The sequence below is a fragment of the Clarias gariepinus genome, chromosome 5 (genome assembly GCF_024256425.1).
Source record: "Clarias gariepinus isolate MV-2021 ecotype Netherlands chromosome 5, CGAR_prim_01v2, whole genome shotgun sequence".
Lineage (NCBI taxonomy): Eukaryota > Metazoa > Chordata > Actinopteri > Siluriformes > Clariidae > Clarias > Clarias gariepinus.
In genome coordinates this window covers 970,284-992,500 of record NC_071104.1, presented here as the reverse complement: position 1 = coordinate 992,500, position 22,217 = coordinate 970,284, and the positions used below count along the sequence as shown (strand labels likewise).

The window sequence follows — 22,217 nt, the reverse complement described above, 5'->3', positions numbered from 1 at the left end:
TCTTTTAAGCTATATATTATATTATATTATATTATATTATATTATATTATATTATATTATATTATATTATATTATATTATATATATTGCACGCCTTTAATTGCTCCCTGGGGATAAATGAAAAGTTTTTTTAATTGAATTAAAAAACTATTCGATCTGAGAGATAAAACTAGAAATGCTTTTTTTTTTTATTTAAAAACCAGGAAGTACATGGCATGGGTTTAACACTTTTGAAAAGATTTAACGTGTGAAGTTTCTCATCCTAGAGACAATTCGTGTCTCAGAAACGTGTGGATGACTTCAGTGTTTCACAGGAACGAGTGTCATCTTTGTAAAAAAAAAGAAAAAGTGTGAAATGAGGATTTGTCAAGCGACTAAAAATAGATTAGTTTAAGTTTCAGAATCAGAGAAAACGAGTGCAATACGAAGCTTTATAGATTAAACAAATAACGTATCGTTAAAGTCTGACAGTTTAATCGCTGGCGAATCGGCTCAGCAGGCTGGGACGGCGACCTGACCATCGTTAGCGACTCGACTCTTCTGGGCGACGCCTACAGACATGTGCGAGGGCTTTTTCCCTCAGTAGCGATGCTGATTGCTACATGTCTTTATGTCTAAACACAGCAGGTGAAATACTGCAAACACAAAACAAACACACTTTTAAAAATGACATTTCATTTGTGAGTCGACTCGTGGTGCTGAGATGAGTCAGATGAACTTGATTCACTCATTCAATAATTTTCCGTTTTCTTTATCTGTTCAGATGTTAGCAGGTTAGCATGATTACCGTAACGGCGCTAATCCTCCCGGTCAGATCTCACACAGAGCTAGCCTACGTTAAGTCGTTCTGGACGTTCCTCAGAATGTTACAGTTTATTGTGTGCTCACGCGTAAAACTTAATAACTCTGAGACTTTACACACGATACACGAGCGGACTTTAGCTAGCTCACAAAACTGTTTACCTCTGTATTTTTAATAAATTCTTGTCAAAGATGTGGTTAGCTCACATGCTACTGATGATGTTAGCGAGCTTTAGAGACATTAATATTAGTGATAAAACACAGAGAGGATGAGTATGTACTGTACGGGTCTTTGGGCAGCGTTCTGCCGACTCTTTCCCCTGAATAAGGGCCTGTAGGTTATTTTTGGCTAAGATAGTTAGCATGTTAGCAAACCATAATGAGCGTTGAGATTACTTCCCTCCCTGTGTTTAGGGAATAATTACGCTAATGATTCATGACCAGAGGAGCAGATCTCAGCGCTCACCACCGCACTCACCACCGCACTCACCACCGTCCTTGGGTTCTGTTCAGACATCCTCCTCTCTCTCTCTCTCTCTCTCTCTCTGAATAAGGATTCTGTTTCTCAGGGTCATTAAACAACTGTATGCCAAACATTTTCCATTAAGATTTATGATGAATGTAGCATTAGCATTGCTAATAGTATTACATGTATCTGTTAAAGGAACACACACACACACACACACACACACAATTTAGAGTGTAAACTCATGAAATAAGAACAGAGAACACAAACAAAGGAAAGAGGAAGTTACACAACAAAAAATAAATAAATAACACACACACACACACACACACACACAGGAACTTCCACATGTTCAGTAGATACAGCTGGATCATGTTCATAACAATACACACACATAATAAGATTATGGACATCTTCCTATTTTTCTGTATTTGTACCCTTCTTCTCTATGCACACACACTCACACACACACACACACACACACACAAACAAACACACATATACAGTACATACACACACTGAGTTCATGTCCCAAACCATTATACAGTACCCCCAGACAGGGACATGTCCCAAGCCACTCTATACCACCATTCCACACTGGGGTCATGTCCCTTTACTGGGGCCGTGTTTCAAGCCACTATGCTGCCATTCCATACTGGGGACACGTCCCAAACCACTATATTGCCATTCAATACTGGTGCCATGTCCAAAGTATCATTATATTAATACTTTTTACCGGGGCCATGGTCCAAACCACAATAGAGCCAGGGGTCAAAAGTTTTGAGAATTGCACAAATATTAAAACCCTTATCTCATCTATGCGGTTTGACTCACGGTAAGATGTGGTGTTAGGCACCGTGAGCTGCCGCAATTGCCTGCCGACGTTGCGCTGATGTTCCGCGAGTCCTGCAAGGTCCGCGCAGAAAGATGGAAACCTAATCACAGGCCAAAACTCGCGGTGAATCATGATGAACCGTACTTACGGCCACCGCGTGAAACCGCCTAGGTGAGATAGGTGTATAACTTTCACAAAGTTCTGCTGCTTCAGTGCTTTTAGACTGTTTTGTCAGATGTTACTCTGGTCTACTGAAGTATAATTACAAGCATTTTATAAGTATTAAATGCTTTTATTGACAATTACATTAAGATTATGCATTGACCTTTTTTTTTATAATGGCAGCTCTCTCTCTCTCTCTCTCTCTGGTACCTTTTTTTTATTTTCTGGCCAAGATTTACATGGATGCCCCAAACAATTGGAAAGAGAATTTATCCTCAGCAGCCCAATCCCTGTACCTTTTGCACCATATTTTCCTGGAGATAAGTGGCTGTTTTGCTGCCTTTGCTGAAATGTATGAAGGTGACGCTACCATCAGTCCTGTGTCATGTCGACAGTAAAGCATCCCGAGACCATTCATGTGTGCAGTTGCTTCTCAGCCACTGGAGTTGACTCACTCACAATTTTTTGTAAGAACATGGCCATTAGTAAAGAACGGTACAAAAACATCCTGAGAGCAACTTCCCCCAACCATCCAAGAGGTGATGATGAGCTTGTTGATGTACCGTTGCCTTTTCCACCATGACCTTGCCATATGTTGCAAAGTTACCAAAGTAACTTTAAGTAGTGTAATTACTGTGTATAGTGATTTATGTTGGTCTGTACTCTGAGAGCTACAAATAGCCCAAATCAAATTCCTTGTGTATGTCAACATACTTGGCAAATAAAACCCGATTCTGATTCTAATGGGGCGCAAGAGATAACTAAATGGCTCAGGGACATAAACATGGACATTTTGGGTCCATGTCCAGGAAACTCCCCAAAACTTAATCCCAGTGAACTTGTGGTCGATCCTCAAGAGGCGGGTGGACAAAAAAACACACACAATTCTGACAAACTCCAAGTATTAATTATGTAAGAATGGGCTGCGCCATCAGTCTGGGTGTGGCCCAGGAGGTGATTGACAGCATGTCAGGGTGAAGTGCAGAGGTCTTGAAAAATAAGGATCAACACTGCAAATCTCTGAACTTAACGTAATTGTCAATAAAAGACTTTAACTCTTATGTAATGCTTGTAATTATACTTCAGTAGACCAGAGTAACATCTGACACAAACATCTAAAAACACTGAAGCAGCAGACTTTGTGAAAATTCATATTTGTGTCAGTCTCAATACTTTTGGCCCCCGGCTGTACTGCAATTCCATGATGTAGTCATGTCCAAAAACATCATACTGCTTTACTACACAACACACTCACACACAGGTTAATAAATATATTTGTGGTTTGCTAGAACATACAGCCCATAAAAGGGTGACTTTCCCAGTTACCATGACAACTGGCCATGGTGGGATTATACAGCACATGGTGCTAGTGGATTTTTTTGATCAACAATGCTAAACATGTTAGTGTGTGATTCAGGCCACAGCCGTGGCAAGACAGGAACACACGCTTAACACACTGCGCTGAAGAACAGGATGTGGGCAGACAGGGGGAAGAACTTAAAAGAACTCGCAGTGTGAGCTTTCCTTCCTCTCCTTTTATAGACATAGAGCATAAAAACAGGTTAATGCTGGAGCCAAATCTGCACAAATGAAGTCAGTTTAATCATCGGCTTTCAGGAGCTTAAAAAACAAAGACACATGAGACAGAGCCTGCAAATACACTGGAGCTGTTGACATTTAAACTGCCCCAAACATGTGGTTTAAAGGCTTCAATTCATTTCTGCACAAAATTGGAAATCTCTTTTTGTTTAAAAATGAGGTGCTGGGTTGCAGTCGTCAGCGTAGCGAGGGTGTTGGAGAACCTTCAGCCAGCAGCGCTCTCTAGTGTCTGAACTGCTAAAAACAACGGCACTCTTCTACACCATCACGTCGGGAATTATGTTTTAAAAGAGCTCATTACAAACACAAGAAAACAAACACTTTAATATTTGTGATATGTTGATCGTGTGATAAGTTAGTGAAGACAGGTTTTACAGATACAGTTACTCTGCTTTGTTATACGAGTCCTGACCACATCTCAGCTTGTACTGCATGTAAAACCATAGTTCTTCTATTTATTATCTCTACTTCTTAACCTGTGTCGGGTCAGTGGGGGCGTGAAGCCAATCGCAGGGAACTCAGGGTACAAGGCTGCGAGCCAACTTATCATAGGGCACAAGCACTAATCAGCCTTCACTTTGGACTGTGGGAGGAAACCAGCGTACTGGAGGAAACCCACCAAGCACCGGGCCAGACACAGACCAGATTCACCCCCCCGTCCCTGGAGTCGAGAGGTGGGAGACCTTCAGTACAAGCAGAACGTATGTGTTTATTGCTCCATAAGGAACAACAAATAAATTCCCGCCAGAATTCCTGAAATCATTCATCACCATTGTGATAATAAGATAAGATCCAATAAGACTTTATTAATTCGAGAGAAAATTCTTGTGCCAGAGACCAAGAGCAAAGAGTGTAAAAAAATAAACATACAATGAAGTAATAAATAAAAATAAAAAAAATCCACTAGACAGAAAATAGACAAAAGTAAAATGTGACGACAAATTTTTTTTGTGAATAATATGTAATAATAATAACTGATTAGTTTATAACAAAAGTTTTTCCATATTTCATATTAGGTTTAATGAAAAATGTTGGGAAGACAATAATTCATTTATAATGTCTGTTTACTGTACCATTGTGACCATGTGTGTGTGCAGGCATATAAAGCATCATTTTATTTTATTTTGCGTCTAAGTGTAATGAGAGTACTTTAGTGACTGTACTGCAACAACGGCCCGAGTGAAGAAAAATAGTTAAACAGTCTGTATCAGTGCGGGAGAAGAATCTGTTCAACAACAACGTAAAGTCACATTTACACCAAATCCTTAAAGGAGGTAAAGGTGAGTGTTAGAGAGATTCAGTGTTAAAGTCACACAATAGAAAAAAGATTCTGTGTATGTGAGTGTGAGAGTCATCCTACACAATAACCCCACCTCCTCCTCGTCCTCCTCTCTCTCTCTCTCGTCTCCCTCAATAAAGCCACCATTCTTTTCAAAGGTAAAGTGCAAAATTTGTTTTATTTTTACTTTATATTTTGTATTAATTATTTTATATTAATATTTTTGGGTTGTGGAACAAAACAAAACCTGAAGTTTCCATTATTTTTTATGGGAGAAATTTGCTTTGATGTATGTATATACATCACAAGTGTTTTGGATTACAAGCACACTTAAGGAACCAATTATGCTCGCGATCCAAGGTTTAACTGTAATACACTGAAATCTTAGAAGATCAAAATAATAAATGAAATAAAATTTTGTTATAAAACAAGCAGAATAACTTTAAAATAAAGATAAAAGAAAAAGACCTTCCAGTGTTTTCCTTATCAGGACTGAAGTTAATTCGTATCTAATGCACCCTTGTATGCAGTGTACACTAATCAGGGTCCTTGACTCTTGCACTTGTGTCTCTGTAAGTTACTTAAATATGTGAAGTGGCGTCGACACGCCGAGCAGTAGTACGGCTTCTCTCCCGTGTGGACGTGCTGGTGGGCCTGGAACGTGCTGGTGTGTGTGAAGCTCTTCCCGCAGTGCGAGCAGTGGTACGGCTTCACGCCGGTGTGGATGAGCTGGTGTCTCTGCAGGTGACTCTGATGAGCGAAGCTCCTCCCACACTGCGGACAGCGGTACGGCCTCTCCCCCGTGTGGACGCGCCGGTGAATCCGGAGGTGACTCCGCTGACTGAAGGTCTTCCCGCACTCGGAGCAGTGGTACGGCTTCTCGCCGGTGTGGATGCGCTGGTGCAGGTGAAGGTTACTCAGCTGAGTGAAACTCTTGCCGCACTGCGAGCACGGGTACGGCCGCTCCCCCGTGTGAACGCGCTGGTGGGTCAGGAGGTGACTCTGTCGATTGAAGCTCTTGCCGCATCGCGAGCAGTGAAGTGGCTTCTCTCGGGCGTGGTCGCTCGGAAGAGCGTTCCCCTGAGGAAAACTCACCTCACACTTCACAGCGTGAAGGGAAGAGATCTGCTGACTGCATGAGATCGCCATCGGCGTCATCGTCCCTCCGTTTCCTCACCGCATCGTATTCTGACAGGTGTAGGAACGTGGGCAGGAACGTGGACACAAGGAGCGGGAGAACCTTTACAACATCTGGAGGAAAAACAAACAAAAAGATATTAATTCAGTTTGACAACATCTTAGTGGACTGTCTTCTTAGAAATCAGACTTCCTCTCCAAGACCTTTATAAAGACTCGCTGATGGAAACCAAAGTGTTATGAAGAATTGTTGATCGAAAAACAAAGAGTTACACAGACCTGTTGATTGTAGATGACTTGTGAAGACTTTTTCATGGATGACCTCTTAAGACTTTCAACGTCTTCAAAAGTCTGCTGCTTCAAAATCACCAGGTCTCTGTAAGTCTTCAATCAATAAGCTCGTTTTCATTGAACAAGTCTTCATAAGTCTTCGTAAACCTTCAGCTTCAATCATCAAATCAGTTTTGAATACTTTGAGAGTCACAGAAAGTGTCTGTCATCAGTAAAAATTCCACGTTTCCCAGGACACACTGGACTTTCATCAGGTCTGATCTTAAATATTATCAGTTGGTGGATTCAGCAGACATGACGACCGACCCGTGTTACTCTGTACGAGTTTATTTGTAAAGACTTATATAGTTAAAGTCTACCTGTTCCATTTCTCATCTGATCATCTCAGATTACAGAACAGGGAGTGTGTGGCCTGAACACAAACTGTTCTATATTCACTCTGCCCTATTGATTGGGATCAAATTAAATGACAGTAGATTTAAAACTCTTGCCATAAACTGGGTACATTTTGTACAATTTACTAATATTTAGCCGCCAGTCCAGTGGAAACCAATAATACGGCAGAGTATGAAAGTTTGTGAAATTACTTTTTTATTATTATTCAAATGTTAATATTTGTTGTGAGCAGAGATGTACATGGGCTTCGACCTGAAATAATAATAACAATAACAATAATAACAATAATAATATGATTACTTTAAAGCTGATCAGATTAAAACTCTGAGGAAAGGTCTGTTGATTATAAATATATTTCACATCTCAGTCGACTCCATGAGGTAAACTTTTCTTTTTTTAATAAAGTTAAATGTAGTTTTATCTCCTTTCTCACTCCTCAGCTGAAGTGATTCATGTGAACCGGAGGATGAGTGACTCCTGAATGAATCAGATGGTTACCATGGAAACAAGAAACTCGCGGTTAAACATCGCGAGATGGAGCTGAGTCGACTCTCTGGTGAACCGAGTGAAATGAACCGAACGCCTGAGTCAAATGAAGCGACTCACTGAAATGAGTCAACGAATAATATACGCTGTATTGATGATATATTAAAATTAATAAAATGCATATAAAAAATAAAGATAAATAAGGCTTGAGCATACTATACCATAATCAAACATTAGATATTATCCTGATTATTTTGATCTAGCAGCCGTGCAGTGTGATGCACTTATGATAAAATTGTAAAATAAATATATACTTAGGACACTAACTCACCTCTCAGATTTTAAAGCAGAAAATATTTAAATCCTCACGCGTCAAGACAAAAATAAAGATTTCACGTATGCTACTTCTTTTGACGAGTCTTATGATGCTCTTCTTCTTCTCTTTAGTTATTGTTTGTTCGCATGATCGCCACCTAGCGGCGCGGACAGTAAACACAGGCGCTAATTCTAATTCTCTCCAATAAACCTTACATTGTGATGTTTAATGTCATTATATCACCCCAGAATCATTAAATTAACAATAACAGAAACATTACTAATTTGTTCAGAAAATACAATATACAATATGTACTTTTAATCTTTAAAAATCTTTTTTACTTTAATGTTCAATATTTTATTGTAGCATTTAAAAAAATTGAAAAGGCCAAATGTAAAGAAATATCTTGTCACTTTGACCATACATGGAAGTGAAATCGTATACTTTATACTTTATAAAGTCAAATGATTCACAATAAGATCGATATCTTATTAAATAAAAACTATTAAAGACTAAAATCATGAAAAAAAAATCGATTATAAAAGCATAATAATATATTTTTTAAATAAGAATCACCCAAACTATGTCGCTGGTGTTACTGTTACACAAAAATAGTTTTTTGTTGTAAAATAAATGTGATAATGTGAAATTGTTGAAATTGTGAGTCAGATTCAAATGCAAAAGCTGTCAGGTAAGACATTGGGCCCAATATATTAGATTTCAGACTAAATATTACAAGCTTTTATAAAATAATGATTTATCTAATAATGAATTGATTTTGAGTTAATTGAAAACCGTCCTACACCCAGAAGTGTTTTTGTAAATAGATCATCATTGGTGTCACCAGGAACAGAAGTAACAGCTGTAATTACATGTACAGTATATAAATGCATTAAGCTCTACTTTTTGTGGATAAGTTATTGTTATTAAAGACGTTCTAAAGAGTTGAAATGCATTTTATATTTACCGACTTTTCTCACCCAGACTCCTTTGTCTCTACAGAATGACCCGTGTAATCACCCGTGTACTCCACACATCAGGTCTCTAATGTCATCAGATGCTTATGTGACTCATTAGTGATGTTTTACTGCCACCTACTGGTCTGGAACAGAGCAGAACATCACATAAAGAGAAACACTAAGTCTGAAGATCATCAAAGATCTCAGGAGCCTTGCACGAGGCGGGGAGCACCATAACCACTCCATCTCAGGGAACACACACACACACACACACACTCGCTCATTTACACACTACGGCAATTTGGGAACGCCAGTTAGCCTAATCTGCATGTCTTCGGACTGTGGGAGAAAACCGGAGAACCTGGATTCCAACCGCTATTAAATAACAAAGAAGAAGATCAATTGAAAGCTGGATGAAGATTCTGTACCACAGCTTTAACGAACATCACGAGAGCTTCACCTCTAACCACACATGATAACGTCCTGGGTTCCTGCGTGTTCCTGAGGCACACCCTCTTATACACCCCCCCCCCCACACACACACACACACTCCAGTCCCAGAGCCGTATCAAGTAAATGATTGAGGATGATTCCTTTTTATTATAAATAACACAGTACAGTAGTTCTATACAGTTTCACAGTCTTGCGGTAAAGATGATCCAGATGGTCCAGACAGACAGACAGACAAACAGGTGTGACGACAGCAGGAAGGAATAATGGAATAAAACACAGAGACACCACAGTGGTACATTGTTCATTAAAAACAAGCAAATAAAAGAACCCAGTGCTGCTTTGATTAAAAGCTCCTCCTGTTAGTTGATGGAAGCCGAGAGTCTCAGCGTGCTGCAGGTGTTCCTCCACAGCTCAGCCTGGAGCTCTGCGTCGTAAGAAGCTGATGATGATGTCACGCGTTTGCCTTCGTGCACGTAGCAGCCGCTGACACCTTCCAAGTCTCGAGACGCCGCGACGTACACGGCTACTTCTGCCGCCTGCGCCGGAGTCTGCACACGCGCACGCACACACACACACACACACACACACCAAACATTAACACCAAACGCTTCATGTTTATCAAACATTAACACATTCGTCTACTCCAGCACACTGTCGCACCCTGAACAACAGCCAGGCCACGGCTCTCTGCGCCAGTTTCTCCGGAAGGCTCATGTGGCGGTACAGCTGCGTGTCGACCACGCCCGGATCCACGGCGTTCACCGTCACAGCGTGGCGCCCGGACCGCAGCTCCTGGTGGAGACGATAGGTGAAGAGCAGCTGCGCTAGTTTGCTCCGAGCGTACGAGGCATGAGGACTATAATCCTGCCTTCAGAACACAACACACACACACACACACACACCATCAATAAACTCCATTAGACACGCAATACACTTTTATAATTAACACTACGTACGTGCCATGAAAGTCCTGCAGCTGTCTGTCAGACACGTAGTGCGCCGAAGAGCAAACGCTAACGACTCTAGAACATTCCTCCGTCTCAGAATGCATCAGCGTGTCCAGAAGGAGCCGAGTCAAGAGGGCGTGTCCGAGGTAGTTAACGGAGAAGTGAAGCTCAAACCCGTCGCCTGTCGTTTCCTCGGGAGCTAGCATCACACCCGCTATGAGAGAAACGCACAGGTGTTAGCATGTCAGGATATTATCAATCTGTATGGTGATTGCGTAATAAATATCCTGATTTACTCAACTATGCATAGTTAAGAGCACCACCTGCAGGATTATAGAGGAACTGCATCGGTTTTGTAGTCAGTGTGGCGATACATGAACCACCACCCAGAAAAATGTAACCGAATCTATTCCCGCCTGCTGGTGACGGGACAAAGCCGGGTCTAACACACCTGTCCGTCTCAGATGATACGCGTGTCCCTGTAGCGCTAAAGGTCGCTACTTTAATATTATGTTACAGTTTGTTTAAAGCCTGTTCGGGTAACGCTGTGAGGCTAATGTGGCTAGTGCTAGCTTGTATTACACGGCGACGCTCTTCAGCCATTTTCGTCATTTTAAAGAAATAAGAATTTGAATTTATGTGTAAACTTTTAAGCCGGTTTCCTCAGAGTAGCAGGTTAGATGATGGAACTTAAACTTGACTTGTTTATGCTACAGATACTTTCGCAAACAGGTGTGGTTTGTGGGCGGGGCAGAACAGTAATTCATTTGCATTTAAAGCAACAGACACTGAAAGAGCTCGACTGGAACAGGAGTGAAACAGAAAGGTCTTTGGGAGGTGATTAACCCCACCGTTGTTGATGAGAGTGTGTAAGGGGAGTCCTCGTTCCTCAAACCGCCGTACGAACTCTCGCACCGAGCTCAGCGACGCCAGATCCAGAAACTCAAAGTCCACTGTGTATAAAAGACAAACAAGATATCAGCAAGAGACTGACTTTACAGATGTTTTAAAACATCTGCTTGCGTACAATACAATAGATCTACAGGCAGAGAAAAACTTTTAATTTTTTTAAATAAAATATCATCAGCACCGACCCTGAGCTTCCCTGATGTCTTTACGGAGTCTCTCGACCGCAGCGAGGCCGTGATGTTTATCATGAGACGCTGGAGGGAAGAAAACAGGTAGAAAAAATGTAAAAAAGAATTTCAATGTTACACACTAACGTCAAACACTGTGCATTAATCCATTACTGGTTCAAGTTCATCAAAAGTGTGTGAGATATTTATTACGCTATTAAAGCACAATGAAAACAAACAGGAGCTGCAATGCCTCATGGGAATTCATCAGACTTGCTGAAAGAGCATCATGGCTGACACGAATACATAATACACCTATAAAGAAGGCTTCTACACCTTTAGGACAGTCGTCTGAAATGGCCGACGCGCTAGTAAGTATGAACACGCTTCCTATTTTTAGCATGCTAATCGGAGCGCTGGACGAACACACCCAAGGCTGTCTCAACGTATTTTTGGCTTCTGGGAATTAAATGCACGGCCTAATTAACGAGTTCCATTAGTTATCCTGTTATTAGACAACGAGGTGGAGGGCAAAGTGAGACAGAGAGACAGAGAGAGAGAGACATAGAGTGAGACAGACAGAGAGTGAGAAAGACAGAGAGAGAGACAGAGAGAGAGAGAGTGAGCGACAGAGAGAGAGAGAGAGAGAGAGTGAGACAGAGAAAGAAAGAGAGAGAGAGACAGAGAGTGAGACAGAGAGAGAGAGAGAGAGAGAGAGAGAGAGAGAGAGAGTGAGACAGACAACCACAACGATAACGGCTGAAGGAAAAGAGACACAAGTTATAACGACAAACAGAAAAAAACTCTGAGATATAGACAGTAAGAAACACTGTTTCCCAAAGATTCAGATTTTGGGATAAAACTTGAAGGCCGTGAGGTCAGGGAGGGTGAGACCCCGAGGTAGCGAGCAAAAGCTTTTGGACAGATTTACGTGATGTGGACGAACGAGTTCAAGTCAACGTAGCTAACTAAACATTAAATCCTGGTTAGTGGTACAGTCATGCAAAGTGTGTATTCTCATGTGTGTGTGTGTGTGTGTGTGTGTGTGTGTTACCTATAATCACGTGCATTCCCAGCTTTAGGAGTCGCTTCACTATCTCGTATCCGATGCCATGTGTTCCTCCTGTAACTATGGCAACCTTTCCATGCTGCTCTGGCAAAACTGTAATAAAAACAATAATGTATGTTCAGTATAGAGTTATTTAGTATTCTCCTCTTTATTCCCCCTCATAGTGCACCACCTAGTGGCTGGTATGAGGTGAACAAAATGAGTTTTACAGACTTATTGGTGCCCCTGGGGATTCAGTTTCCCTCTGGTTATAAATCCAGTGTAGCAGTGCGTTCCCTCACTATGTGTTTTAGCAGTGCGTTCCTTCACTAGGGCCAGGGGTAGCTCAGTGGTTAAGGCATTGGACTACGGTTCGGAAGATCTCATGTTCGAACCCCACAACCACCAAGTTACCACTGTTGGGCCCTTGAGCGCGGCCCTTAACCCTCAACTGCTCAGATGTGTAATGAGATAAAAATGTAAGTCGCTCTGGATAAGAGAGTCTGCCAAATGTAGTGCACTGTGTAGTGACCCAGTGAGGAGGTGTTTGGACACAGCCCAATGTCCCAATGTCGAAGTGTCCTATTGTTCTAATGTCCCAGAATCCTAATGTCAAAGTCTACCAGTGTCTCAAGGTCAAAGTGTCCCAGTGTCTCAATGTTAAAGTGCCCCAGCTTCCCAGTGTCCTGATGTTAACGTGCCCCAGTGTCCTGATGTCAAAGTGTCCCAGTGTCCTGATGTCCCAGTGTCCCAGGGTCGTACTGTACTAGTGTAAGCTAGCAGTGAGGTCACGTGAGAGAGGAAGACAGAGCGGTTTTAAATGCTGACCTGGAGAAATAAAAGGCGTGTGAATGAACTGATAAAGCAGAAGCTTCACCCCAACCACGTAGAGCTTCAGAGCAGAAACTACACGCGTTAAAATCGCCATCATTCATCAAACACACCGGACTTTTGCTATTTTACCCCGGGAGGGGTGACTAATCAGAATCAGCTCCGCTCTGAGTGACGCGACAGTTGACCAATCAGAATCAGAACGCGCTGTGTGACGCGTGGCTGAAGGGACCGCTGACCAATCAGAGTTAGAATCTGCCTTGAGTGGGTGGGGAAATCGCTAGCGTGCTGTGCGTGACGCAGCCGTAAGTAACGCTCTCATAGCAAGCGCTGACCAATCAGAATCAGAAAGCGCCTACAAACCACACCCATCAACACGTAGATACCGCGCCGGCCGCTTGGATCGCACGGCAACCTGTCCGCCATATTGGATGGGGCAAGCCTGGGCTGTATGGAGTTCAGCCTGAGTGTTCAGTTTGGCAATGCGGTGCAGCCTGAGTATCACTAATAACAAGAGCAAAACATGATGGTTGTAAATGTCAAAAATCATCTTCATTCTATTAATTTACATAATATTGTTATTATAATACCACTGTAATATACTCGTACTACTCCTTTTATAAGTATTATTATTCACACACTATTCCCAGACGTTAATGTTGAACAGAAATCAATAAACTAAATAGAACGTTTTATGGCGCGTCTGGTCTGAGGGCGCGTGCCTGTAAAATAACAGGTTTGGTTAAATGTTAAAGTGTAAACTGGCCAATATTTACAATACCAGTCAAAAGTTTGGACACAAGTTTTGATTTATTTCCTACATTCTAGAACAGTATTGAATTTTTTCAAAACTGTGAAATAACACACATGGAATTAGATAATTAAGTAACAACAGTAACAGTCAGTTGTTATTATAAGACATGAAGGTCAGATGTTCTGGAACGGTTCTCCAAAGAACAGTATTGTGTCGAGAGCGTTTGTAAATCCCATCGAGCTCCATGATGATGAAACTGTCTCTCATGAAGACCAAAACTGAGCTCTGCTGCAGAGGAGAAGTTCATTTAGAGTCACCAGCCTCAGAAATCACCAATTAACAACCAGCACCTCAGATTAGAGCCGTTATGAAGCTTTACAGAGCAGAAGGAGCAGATAAACATCTCAATATCAACTGTTCAGAGGAGATTATTGTGTGTTTTGGATAATAAACACCTTCAGTATTGTTTTTCAAATCGAGCAGCCGTACAGCCATAACCCTCTTCCATACATAAGACCTAACCATGTGTGAAACTCACAAAATGACAAACCAAAAGCAGTCAGATATAAACAAAACATTACCTACATTAATAATAACTTTCACTCCTAATCTAGAGCTTATGTAACAGGATCTGCATAAACCGTTTGAACTTGAACTTGTCTTATCCTTCGCTTAACTAACTTCAAACTCAGTGTATCCATTTATGTAGAAAGAAAGAAAAACCAGGAACGACCATGGAGTTAGAAGGGGTGTACAAATTTTTGATTGCTAGTGTATGTATTTGACAACCTTGTCATATTATCTGTGTTATTGCTATGTCTTAATATAAGCAACGATTGTTTGCAAGATTCTTGTCATTCATTTCTCCTTTCTGTAAATCCACCAGTACCTTACTAACGATCGTTTTCATTTCGAGACAGGACAGACGACCCTCGCCTTGTATAATGAAAGCCACAGATGACTGAAGATTTAAGTAGCAGAGCGACTGTTAGGACAGACTACAGCGGCAGGTTACAGCGGCAGGTTACTGGATACACTGAGGCCATGTCCACACGTAGCCGGGTGTTTGTAAAAACTGAGATTTTGGCTTGTTGTAACGTCACCTTGATGATGTCATTGTCTGTTTGCTCGTCTCCTTGATTTGACGTCAGCTATGTTTATGAGGACATTTTGTGCAATAGTAAATTTTAGTAAATAGTGCAATTTTACGCACAGTAAAGTAGTGACCGTGTTAACGTTTCTTACTGGACTTTTACATGCGTGTACACACACACATTATGATAACGAACAGAGGAGCCTAAATGTACCACTAAGCTCACTGCTGCTAAATTATTTTTAAAAAGAAGAAAAAAATCTCCTTTTTTAAAAATCCCCGTCTACGTGTGGACGCGGCCTCAGTGTAAAGTTCGTTTAGGCAGGGGGTCAAACAAGTTCAAGTTCAAACATGGTTAATGCAGATCCTGTTATATTATTAATGTAGGTGATGTTATCTTTATACCTGACTGCTTTGGGTTTTTAAATGTGTGAGTTTCACACAGTGTGGTTAGGTCTCGTATGGAAGAGGGCTCTGGCTGTAGGGCTGCTCAATTTGGTAAAATAAAAAAAAAATCACATTGTTATTGGTTTATCATAGAATGTGATTGTGATTTAAACTGTGCTATGTAACTATTAAATGTACCGGTTTGTGCTCATACTGTATATGTATTTATCTACACTAACACCAAATAACATCATAAATAATCTTATTAAGAGAACTTTCCCAAATATTTATCTATTATCATAAAAAATACTTACATTTTGAAATTATTGATAAACTCTACATCAATTCCTGACTATATTACCTGTAATATATTACAGCATTTTGCGTTTAAATAAGTGCACAGGTCCATATTATCAATTTTCCATTTTCATGCCATTAATTGTGCATCACTAGACTCGTCATTAAAAAAGATAAATAAATAAATAAATAAATAAATTACTGCACCCCCTATTGAGACAAAGAATCCCTTTATATACTTTACTATAAAACCCTATATAGATCAGAGCACCATGTGGACGTTGGTCAAACCCACTTTCCCCGTAGTATTAAAACATCCACAGTATCGGAAACATTCAGACTTTTTTTAAAAGTATGAAACAGATCCTCATCCTACCTGGAGACCCCTGACTCATTTAGAGGAGCTCCTATTACTGCGGTACTAAACACCACACACTGGTCCTGGACACCTTCCTTCCTTAAACTCAGACACCAGGACACTCAGTGGTTCTTCAGCAGGAATGATGTTGAACCTCCTTCGAAACAACACTAACTGAGATGAAAATGGATTCATCCAACATGTTCAGATAATGTCAGGACTCTGCCCAGTGCAATCCATCACAAAAAGGACGACCTGGCATTCAGTGGTCGGGAGCTTTGGACACGCTCCAATGGCTGTACCTTTCTGAAGACCACAAAAGATTTATGTTCACTGAAAGCTTCTGTAAATGGGTGAAGCTCCTGTATAATCTCCCGCCAGCTAATAGTCTACAAGCCTTTTAATATCCAGAGAGGTGTCTGATAAGGTCAGCCCTGTTATAATCACTTATTGCAAGGAATAATGGCTCAAAAGCTACTAGAGAATTTGAGCCACTGTCCATTACAATAAACTCACACAATAATTTGTCAGATGTGAAGATAAAAAGTAAGATTTTAAATATATTTCTATGCAAATAATGTACTATATTTTAGAAACCTGAAAAATAGATCAGTGGTCCAATCTGGTAAAGGGCCAAACACACACACACACACACACGATGTGTCTGAAAAGAGCAAATGTAATCTTTTGTTCAGTTGCCCTGTGTCGCGTGTGTCCTGTACATCAAAAGAAACAGGCATTAACATGTCAGTCATAGAGGGACGCTGAGACAGACAGACGATAGGAGACGGAAAGGGTTCCAGTGGACACAAGCTGTTTGTACATATATATTTATATAGACACCAGTTATAGGGGGTGATGCTGTATTAGAAACCAGTATGCACAATCCAGGGGTTGTTCTATGGACACAGAGGCGTGGGAAAGTTTCCACAGCATCAGAAAACCTTACAGAACATCAGACAGATTCTACAGTAGGGTATAGTCTATAATTCCAATACTTAACTGTGAGAATTTTATCTATAATCTGGATAACTGTATATCTGCTTTGATCTTTACTCCTAAATGAGTCTAAATCTATGTCTTTTATTTTTATTCAGTAATAGCATTAATGACTTGGATTGATTCTTTTATGGCCTTTTAAAATTGTGCTACTATAAAATGCAGTATAACATATAGAAATATATCTGATCTCTTACTTTTTATCTTCACATCTGACAGATTATTGTGTGAGTGTATTGTAATGGATAATGGCTTAAAGCCACAAACCCACCCAGCACGGGAAGAACATGCAAACTCCATGCACACAGAGACGGGAATTGAACCCAGACCCTGGAGGTGCAAGGCGACAGTGCTAACCACTACACCAGCGTGCCACCCAGAAGCTTTAACTTTTCCATTTTACAGTCCAAAGCTTCTTCAGCACCTGACCACTGAATGCCAGTTTGTCCTTTTTGCGATGGTGCACATTAAGCCTTGTTCTCAGATTATGGAACACTGACTGGGAGGATGTTGAGGTATGGTGGACACAAAGCAATATTTCTTCTCATAACACATTCCTCCATCTGCCGTATGACAGGAGTGGTATCTGACCATAAAGTCACACTGGTGAGCAACTGGACTAAAATGTATGGAAGCTAAATATTCATGGGACACATCCGTATCCCAATTTACATGTGTGGAACCCTATTTACGTGCACAAACAAAATGTTTAAAATTCAGTAAAGTCTATCGTGAACTGGGAATGTGAAAATCGTCTTTCCTGTGTGAATCGCCCTGGATTTGTGTATGTGTATTTTTGGGACTTTGCTGGCAGCAACAGCAGGCATCCAATCAAAGATTCCTTAACCTTTGAAATCCCCTACACCATAAGATCACTTACACCATGAGATCACTTACACCATAAGATCACTTACACCATGAGATCACTTACACCATAAGATCACTTAGACCATAAGATCACTTACACCATAAGATCACTTACACCATAAGATCACTTACACCATGAGATCACTTACACTATAAGATCACTTACACCATAAGATCACTTACACCATAAGATCACTTACACCATGAGATCACTTACACTATAAGATCACTTAGACCATGTGATCACTTACACCATAAGATCACTTACACCATAAAATCACTTAGACCATAAGATCACTTACACCATTAGATTACTTGCATCATAAGATCACTTACACCATAAGACCACATACACTATATGACCACTTACACCATAAGATCACTTAGACCATGTGATCACTTACACCATAAGATCACTTGGACCATGAGATCACTTAGACCATAAAATCACTTGGACCATACGATCACTTACATTATAAGATCACTTAGACCATAAGATCACTTACACCATGAGATCACTTGCATCATGAGATCCCCTACATTATAAGATCACATTCCCCTGCTCCTTTAGAAAATAACAATTATTTTTTTATGTATTTAATTTTAATTTGTTAGTTTAAAAAAAATAGAATTCCATATTTGAAGTATATGGTGATCTTGTAACATTAAAAGAAAACATGTTACACTATAGGATCATAAGATTTTTGGAATGTGCTAGAATGTGAAAATCTTTTATCATCGATACAAAATTTTAGAACTTAGGCCAGAGATAATTATCACAACTGCTGTGTTTTACTTGCCTTAACACTCCTGCATCAACTCATTAATATAGCAGTTGTGAGGAATTTAGCCCATGACCCAGATATTATTAGCGTTACTTATTTTCGATTCCTAGAGCTGCCTCAGATAAGCTGCTTTGTTGCTTTAAGTCCCAGCAGCAGGAAGTTTGATTTAATTTCTGCCATCACGGATGATGAACTTGATGTCGTCACGTCTATGATTAATTGTAGTCATCTCAAAGCCAAAGCTGTGAGCACCCATAAATGATGGATAAATCCTGTCATATAATCCAATCTGTCAGTGATTTCAACGATCTTCAGCCGCTATATATATATATATATTTTTTTTTTCATTTTAATTTCTTGATTGCACACCACCACGTGACTCTCCATCCTCCACTGTGTTTGTGTTAGTGTTCATCTCGCTCAGCCCCAGGCATCTGCCTCCACAAATTCATCATATTTTTCCGAATACGCTGCGTCTGGAGTGGAAGCACAATAACCTGACAGGTGAACGTGAGTCTGCTGAATGAGTGATTCCCCCCTGAAGGATTCCTCCTGGCCCATTTCCCCATCATGACCCGACTCAGGTTCTCTAATAACCCGGGGGAAAAATCCTCCACCCATTGACAACATGAAACTTAAAAACATAAAACTTCTTTTGGAAGAAAGTTCTGGCCAGAGGAGTGTTTGGAGGAGTAAAGGTGAGGCGTTCAAGCACAAGGACACTGTAGAAGCTGTTGAGCATGGTGGTGGTAGCATCACGCTCTGGGGTGTTCTGCTGCTGGTGGAACTGACAAACACACACCCAAACACACATCAAAGCTAGGTGTGTGAGTAAAGTGCGTAAACGTTATGTATTTTAGAGGCTCGGTGCTATCGAAAATTTGTGGACGATCCTTAAAAGTCTGTCAGGAGACCAACACATTTAATTAAACACTATTAATTCTGACAAAAAGATCAAACCAGAAGATTGTTGATGGTGACCAAAGAGCATTTGCTGAAGGTGGAACATGTGAACATTTAACCAAATTCCAGGTGAGCTGCAGGTGTTATTGTGTTGATTTCAGAAAACACAAAATAAATGAAACTTTATGCATTTTTGGGTTTCCTTCTATCAAAGACGTGCGCTGCACAAACACTCATAAGTGCATGATATGTGTGTGTGTGTGTGTGTGTGTGTGTGTGTGTGTGTGTGTGTGTGTGTAATCCCCTGACTGCTAGTGTAAATTGCTGTATTTCACACATTTGGTAATAAAGGTTTATGCAAACATTATTTTCTGACACTTTTTATTTTCTGTTTCTTTAATCTTCAGATCATTTCTCCTGTTTCCTGCTCGGTGTGATTTTTGTAAAGAGAACAAAAATCCCAACAAGGAGGCGTATTCAGTAAAAGACAACTTTCCAGATCTTTGTGTTTGTCTGGTTCTACAGGCAGAAAGTCAATCCAGCCAGACAGCCAACGTCTACAAAATATATCTGGCTGAAAGGTCTGTATTATTTTAAAAACTGCACCTGAGAGAACCGATGCACTCAGTGTGATCAGAACGAATACGTCTATTTATACTCATTAATTAAACACATGGAGAAACTTTTTCACTGAATTCTTTTAAAAGTATCTTTGCTTTAGAGCTTGTCCTCGCCTGCGCCCGACACCGTGGGTTTAACGCGGTTTGGTTACCTGCTCAGATGCCGTGCTCGCAGTCGATGTCCCTGCAGATGTACCACAGGATGACATAGAGGATGACGAGGATGACGAAGATGAACAGCCCAATTAAGATGGCCTTGTACAGCGGTGAGATGAGAGACTGCATGACGGAGGAGAGAAGAAACAAGTGGCAGCATGGACGAGGATGGATGGAGGACGGAAGGAGAGAGAGGGGAGAGAGAGAGAGACAGAGAGAGAGAGAGAGCGAGAGAGAAAGAGAGAGAAAGAGAGAGCGAGAGAGACAAAGAGAGAAAGAAAGAGAGAGAGCTGATCTTCTAATATCAAGAACACGACACAAAAAGAGACTGTCCTCAATGCAGTTGCACACACACACACACACACACACACACACACACACATAGAGGCAGCTCTTTACTTGATGATCTCATTGATGTTAAATTATGATCACGTGTTAATGATCTTGTATTGACATTATTATTCTTACATTAAATTTTATACACTCTATACTCACACACAATCACACAAGTAAGTATTACTATCACCATAACACTCATAAACCCTTTCACAATCCACTGCAACAGTGATAAGTATCATTTCTAATCTTTAAAGCAACCATTCATGACCCTTTAGCACACACTTAGCCATGATCTGTATTTTAGAAGCACAACATTGATGATTTATTAAACGTATCGGCATCACGCCACCACCTTCATATCAGCCGTTATGGAAGGATGAAAGACTCAAAAGATCTAAATGAATATATACTGTAGATCAACCAAACCTTCGACACCCTAACACAAGACCCGAGTCATAACGAATTGTGAATTGAAGGTGAAATGTCGTATTGTGAAACACATTTTCTCATAGGAAATAATGTAAATGCTGATAATCCGTTTAAAAAATTACCAATATCACAGATTTTTAACACTATATATATATAAAAATGCATATAAAAACAATCAAAACATTTAGAAAAGACATGCAAATTAAGTAAAATATGAAAGAAATAGACATTAAACCTCACTTAACCTTAATTTATGATTCCCCTCGGCACCAAAACCAAACTGAAAGCGGCTCCCTTTTCTTTTTGCTACCGTCCATGATAACATTCTCGTGACCCCATGGTGCTGCGTCTTCACTAAACCTTACCCAAAAAAAAAAAAAAAAAAGGAAATTCGCTCCGCTTGGCTTTTTTTGTGTGGGCCCCGGACATACGCGTGATTTAGCTGCCGTTCGGTTCTGTACATCCTAAGTGTAAATTGTAAACTATATTGTAATACTGTATATACTGTTCTGTCAAATCATAACATTAATTGTAAGTGTTTTGTTACATTCTGATGTATTTGTATTACACATGGGCTTGTAGGTCAATAACAAACACCCTGTTGTCTTTTAGCAAACACTGCATCCAGGGGCGGACATTGGGTGGGAATCGAACCGGGGCCTCGCAAACTTACCACTGAGCCACGCATTCTCTTCCTCATGCACTCCGCCCATTCTATCCAGGCTTGGGACTCAAACCATGATGTTCAGCTTCATTTAGATTTGTGAATGACAACATGAAATGGAGTTTAAGGGTAAAAGGGTTCAAAGTTGGACAACATTGTTTATGTAGAGACATTGATTAAATCCGTTTCATTTTTATAACGATGTAGAGAAGTCATGTGTAATTATACAGTTCATGGTTTATTATTTTTTTTAAAGAAAAACAACAAATGACAATTTTTACACAATTTATGAAATAAATAAATAAGCTGTATTATTCCCTGACAGGTCATTTGCTGCTCTGACGGTCCCCTAGTGTGAGTTAGTATAAGTGGAATAAATAAATCACCAGTGGTTCGCCTCCAGCACACTCTCCTGATCCTCACACTCTATGTGTCTATGATCTGTGGCCCTTGTTCATCCGTGCCACCTGTTCCATTCCACAGTC

General features: G+C 40.4%; 2 protein-coding genes across 4 annotated transcripts; both read right to left on the bottom strand.

Annotated features, from left to right (window-relative positions):
• Positions 1-3,669: 3,669 nt before the first annotated feature.
• LOC128524397 (zinc finger protein 239-like) lies at positions 3,670-7,884 on the bottom strand. 2 transcript variants are annotated; one of them, XM_053496966.1, is made up of 3 exons: positions 7,783-7,866; positions 6,558-6,716; positions 3,670-6,392 (listed from the first exon to the last, which is right to left on the bottom strand). In XM_053496966.1, the coding sequence occupies exon 3, from the start codon at positions 6,297-6,299 to the stop codon at positions 5,682-5,684; it is 618 nt and encodes a 205-aa protein (XP_053352941.1). In that variant the 5' UTR covers positions 6,300-6,392; positions 6,558-6,716; positions 7,783-7,866; the 3' UTR covers positions 3,670-5,681. The 2 variants fall into 2 exon arrangements, with proteins under 2 accessions (XP_053352941.1, XP_053352942.1); XM_053496967.1 differs by lacking the exon at positions 6,558-6,716 and having other exon boundaries at positions 7,783-7,884.
• Positions 7,885-9,306: 1,422 nt separating this feature from the next.
• Positions 9,307-16,043, bottom strand: LOC128524435 (dehydrogenase/reductase SDR family member on chromosome X-like). 2 transcript variants are annotated; one of them, XM_053497007.1, is made up of 7 exons: positions 15,989-16,043; positions 12,257-12,364; positions 11,221-11,289; positions 10,978-11,079; positions 10,136-10,340; positions 9,840-10,047; positions 9,307-9,727 (listed from the first exon to the last, which is right to left on the bottom strand). In XM_053497007.1, the coding sequence occupies exons 1-7, from the start codon at positions 16,005-16,007 to the stop codon at positions 9,539-9,541; spliced, it is 900 nt and encodes a 299-aa protein (XP_053352982.1). In that variant the 5' UTR covers positions 16,008-16,043; the 3' UTR covers positions 9,307-9,538. The 2 variants fall into 2 exon arrangements, with proteins under 2 accessions (XP_053352982.1, XP_053352981.1); XM_053497006.1 differs by lacking the exon at positions 15,989-16,043 and adding an exon at positions 13,079-13,220.
• Positions 16,044-22,217: the final 6,174 nt, after the last annotated feature.

Coding starts and splice junctions, on each gene's coding strand:
- LOC128524397 (XM_053496967.1), bottom strand. CDS start 6,299: ATGACGCCGATGGCGATCTCATGCAGTCAGCAGATCTCTTCCCTTCAC.
- LOC128524435 (XM_053497006.1), bottom strand. CDS start 13,181: ATGATGGCGATTTTAACGCGTGTAGTTTCTGCTCTGAAGCTCTACGTG. Junction 12,365..13,078: donor CACGCCTTTTATTTCTCCAG/GTCAGCATTTAA, acceptor TTTTTATTACAG/TTTTGCCAGAGCAGCATGGA. Junction 11,080..11,220: donor AGACATCAGGGAAGCTCAGG/GTCGGTGCTGAT, acceptor TTTTATACACAG/TGGACTTTGAGTTTCTGGAT.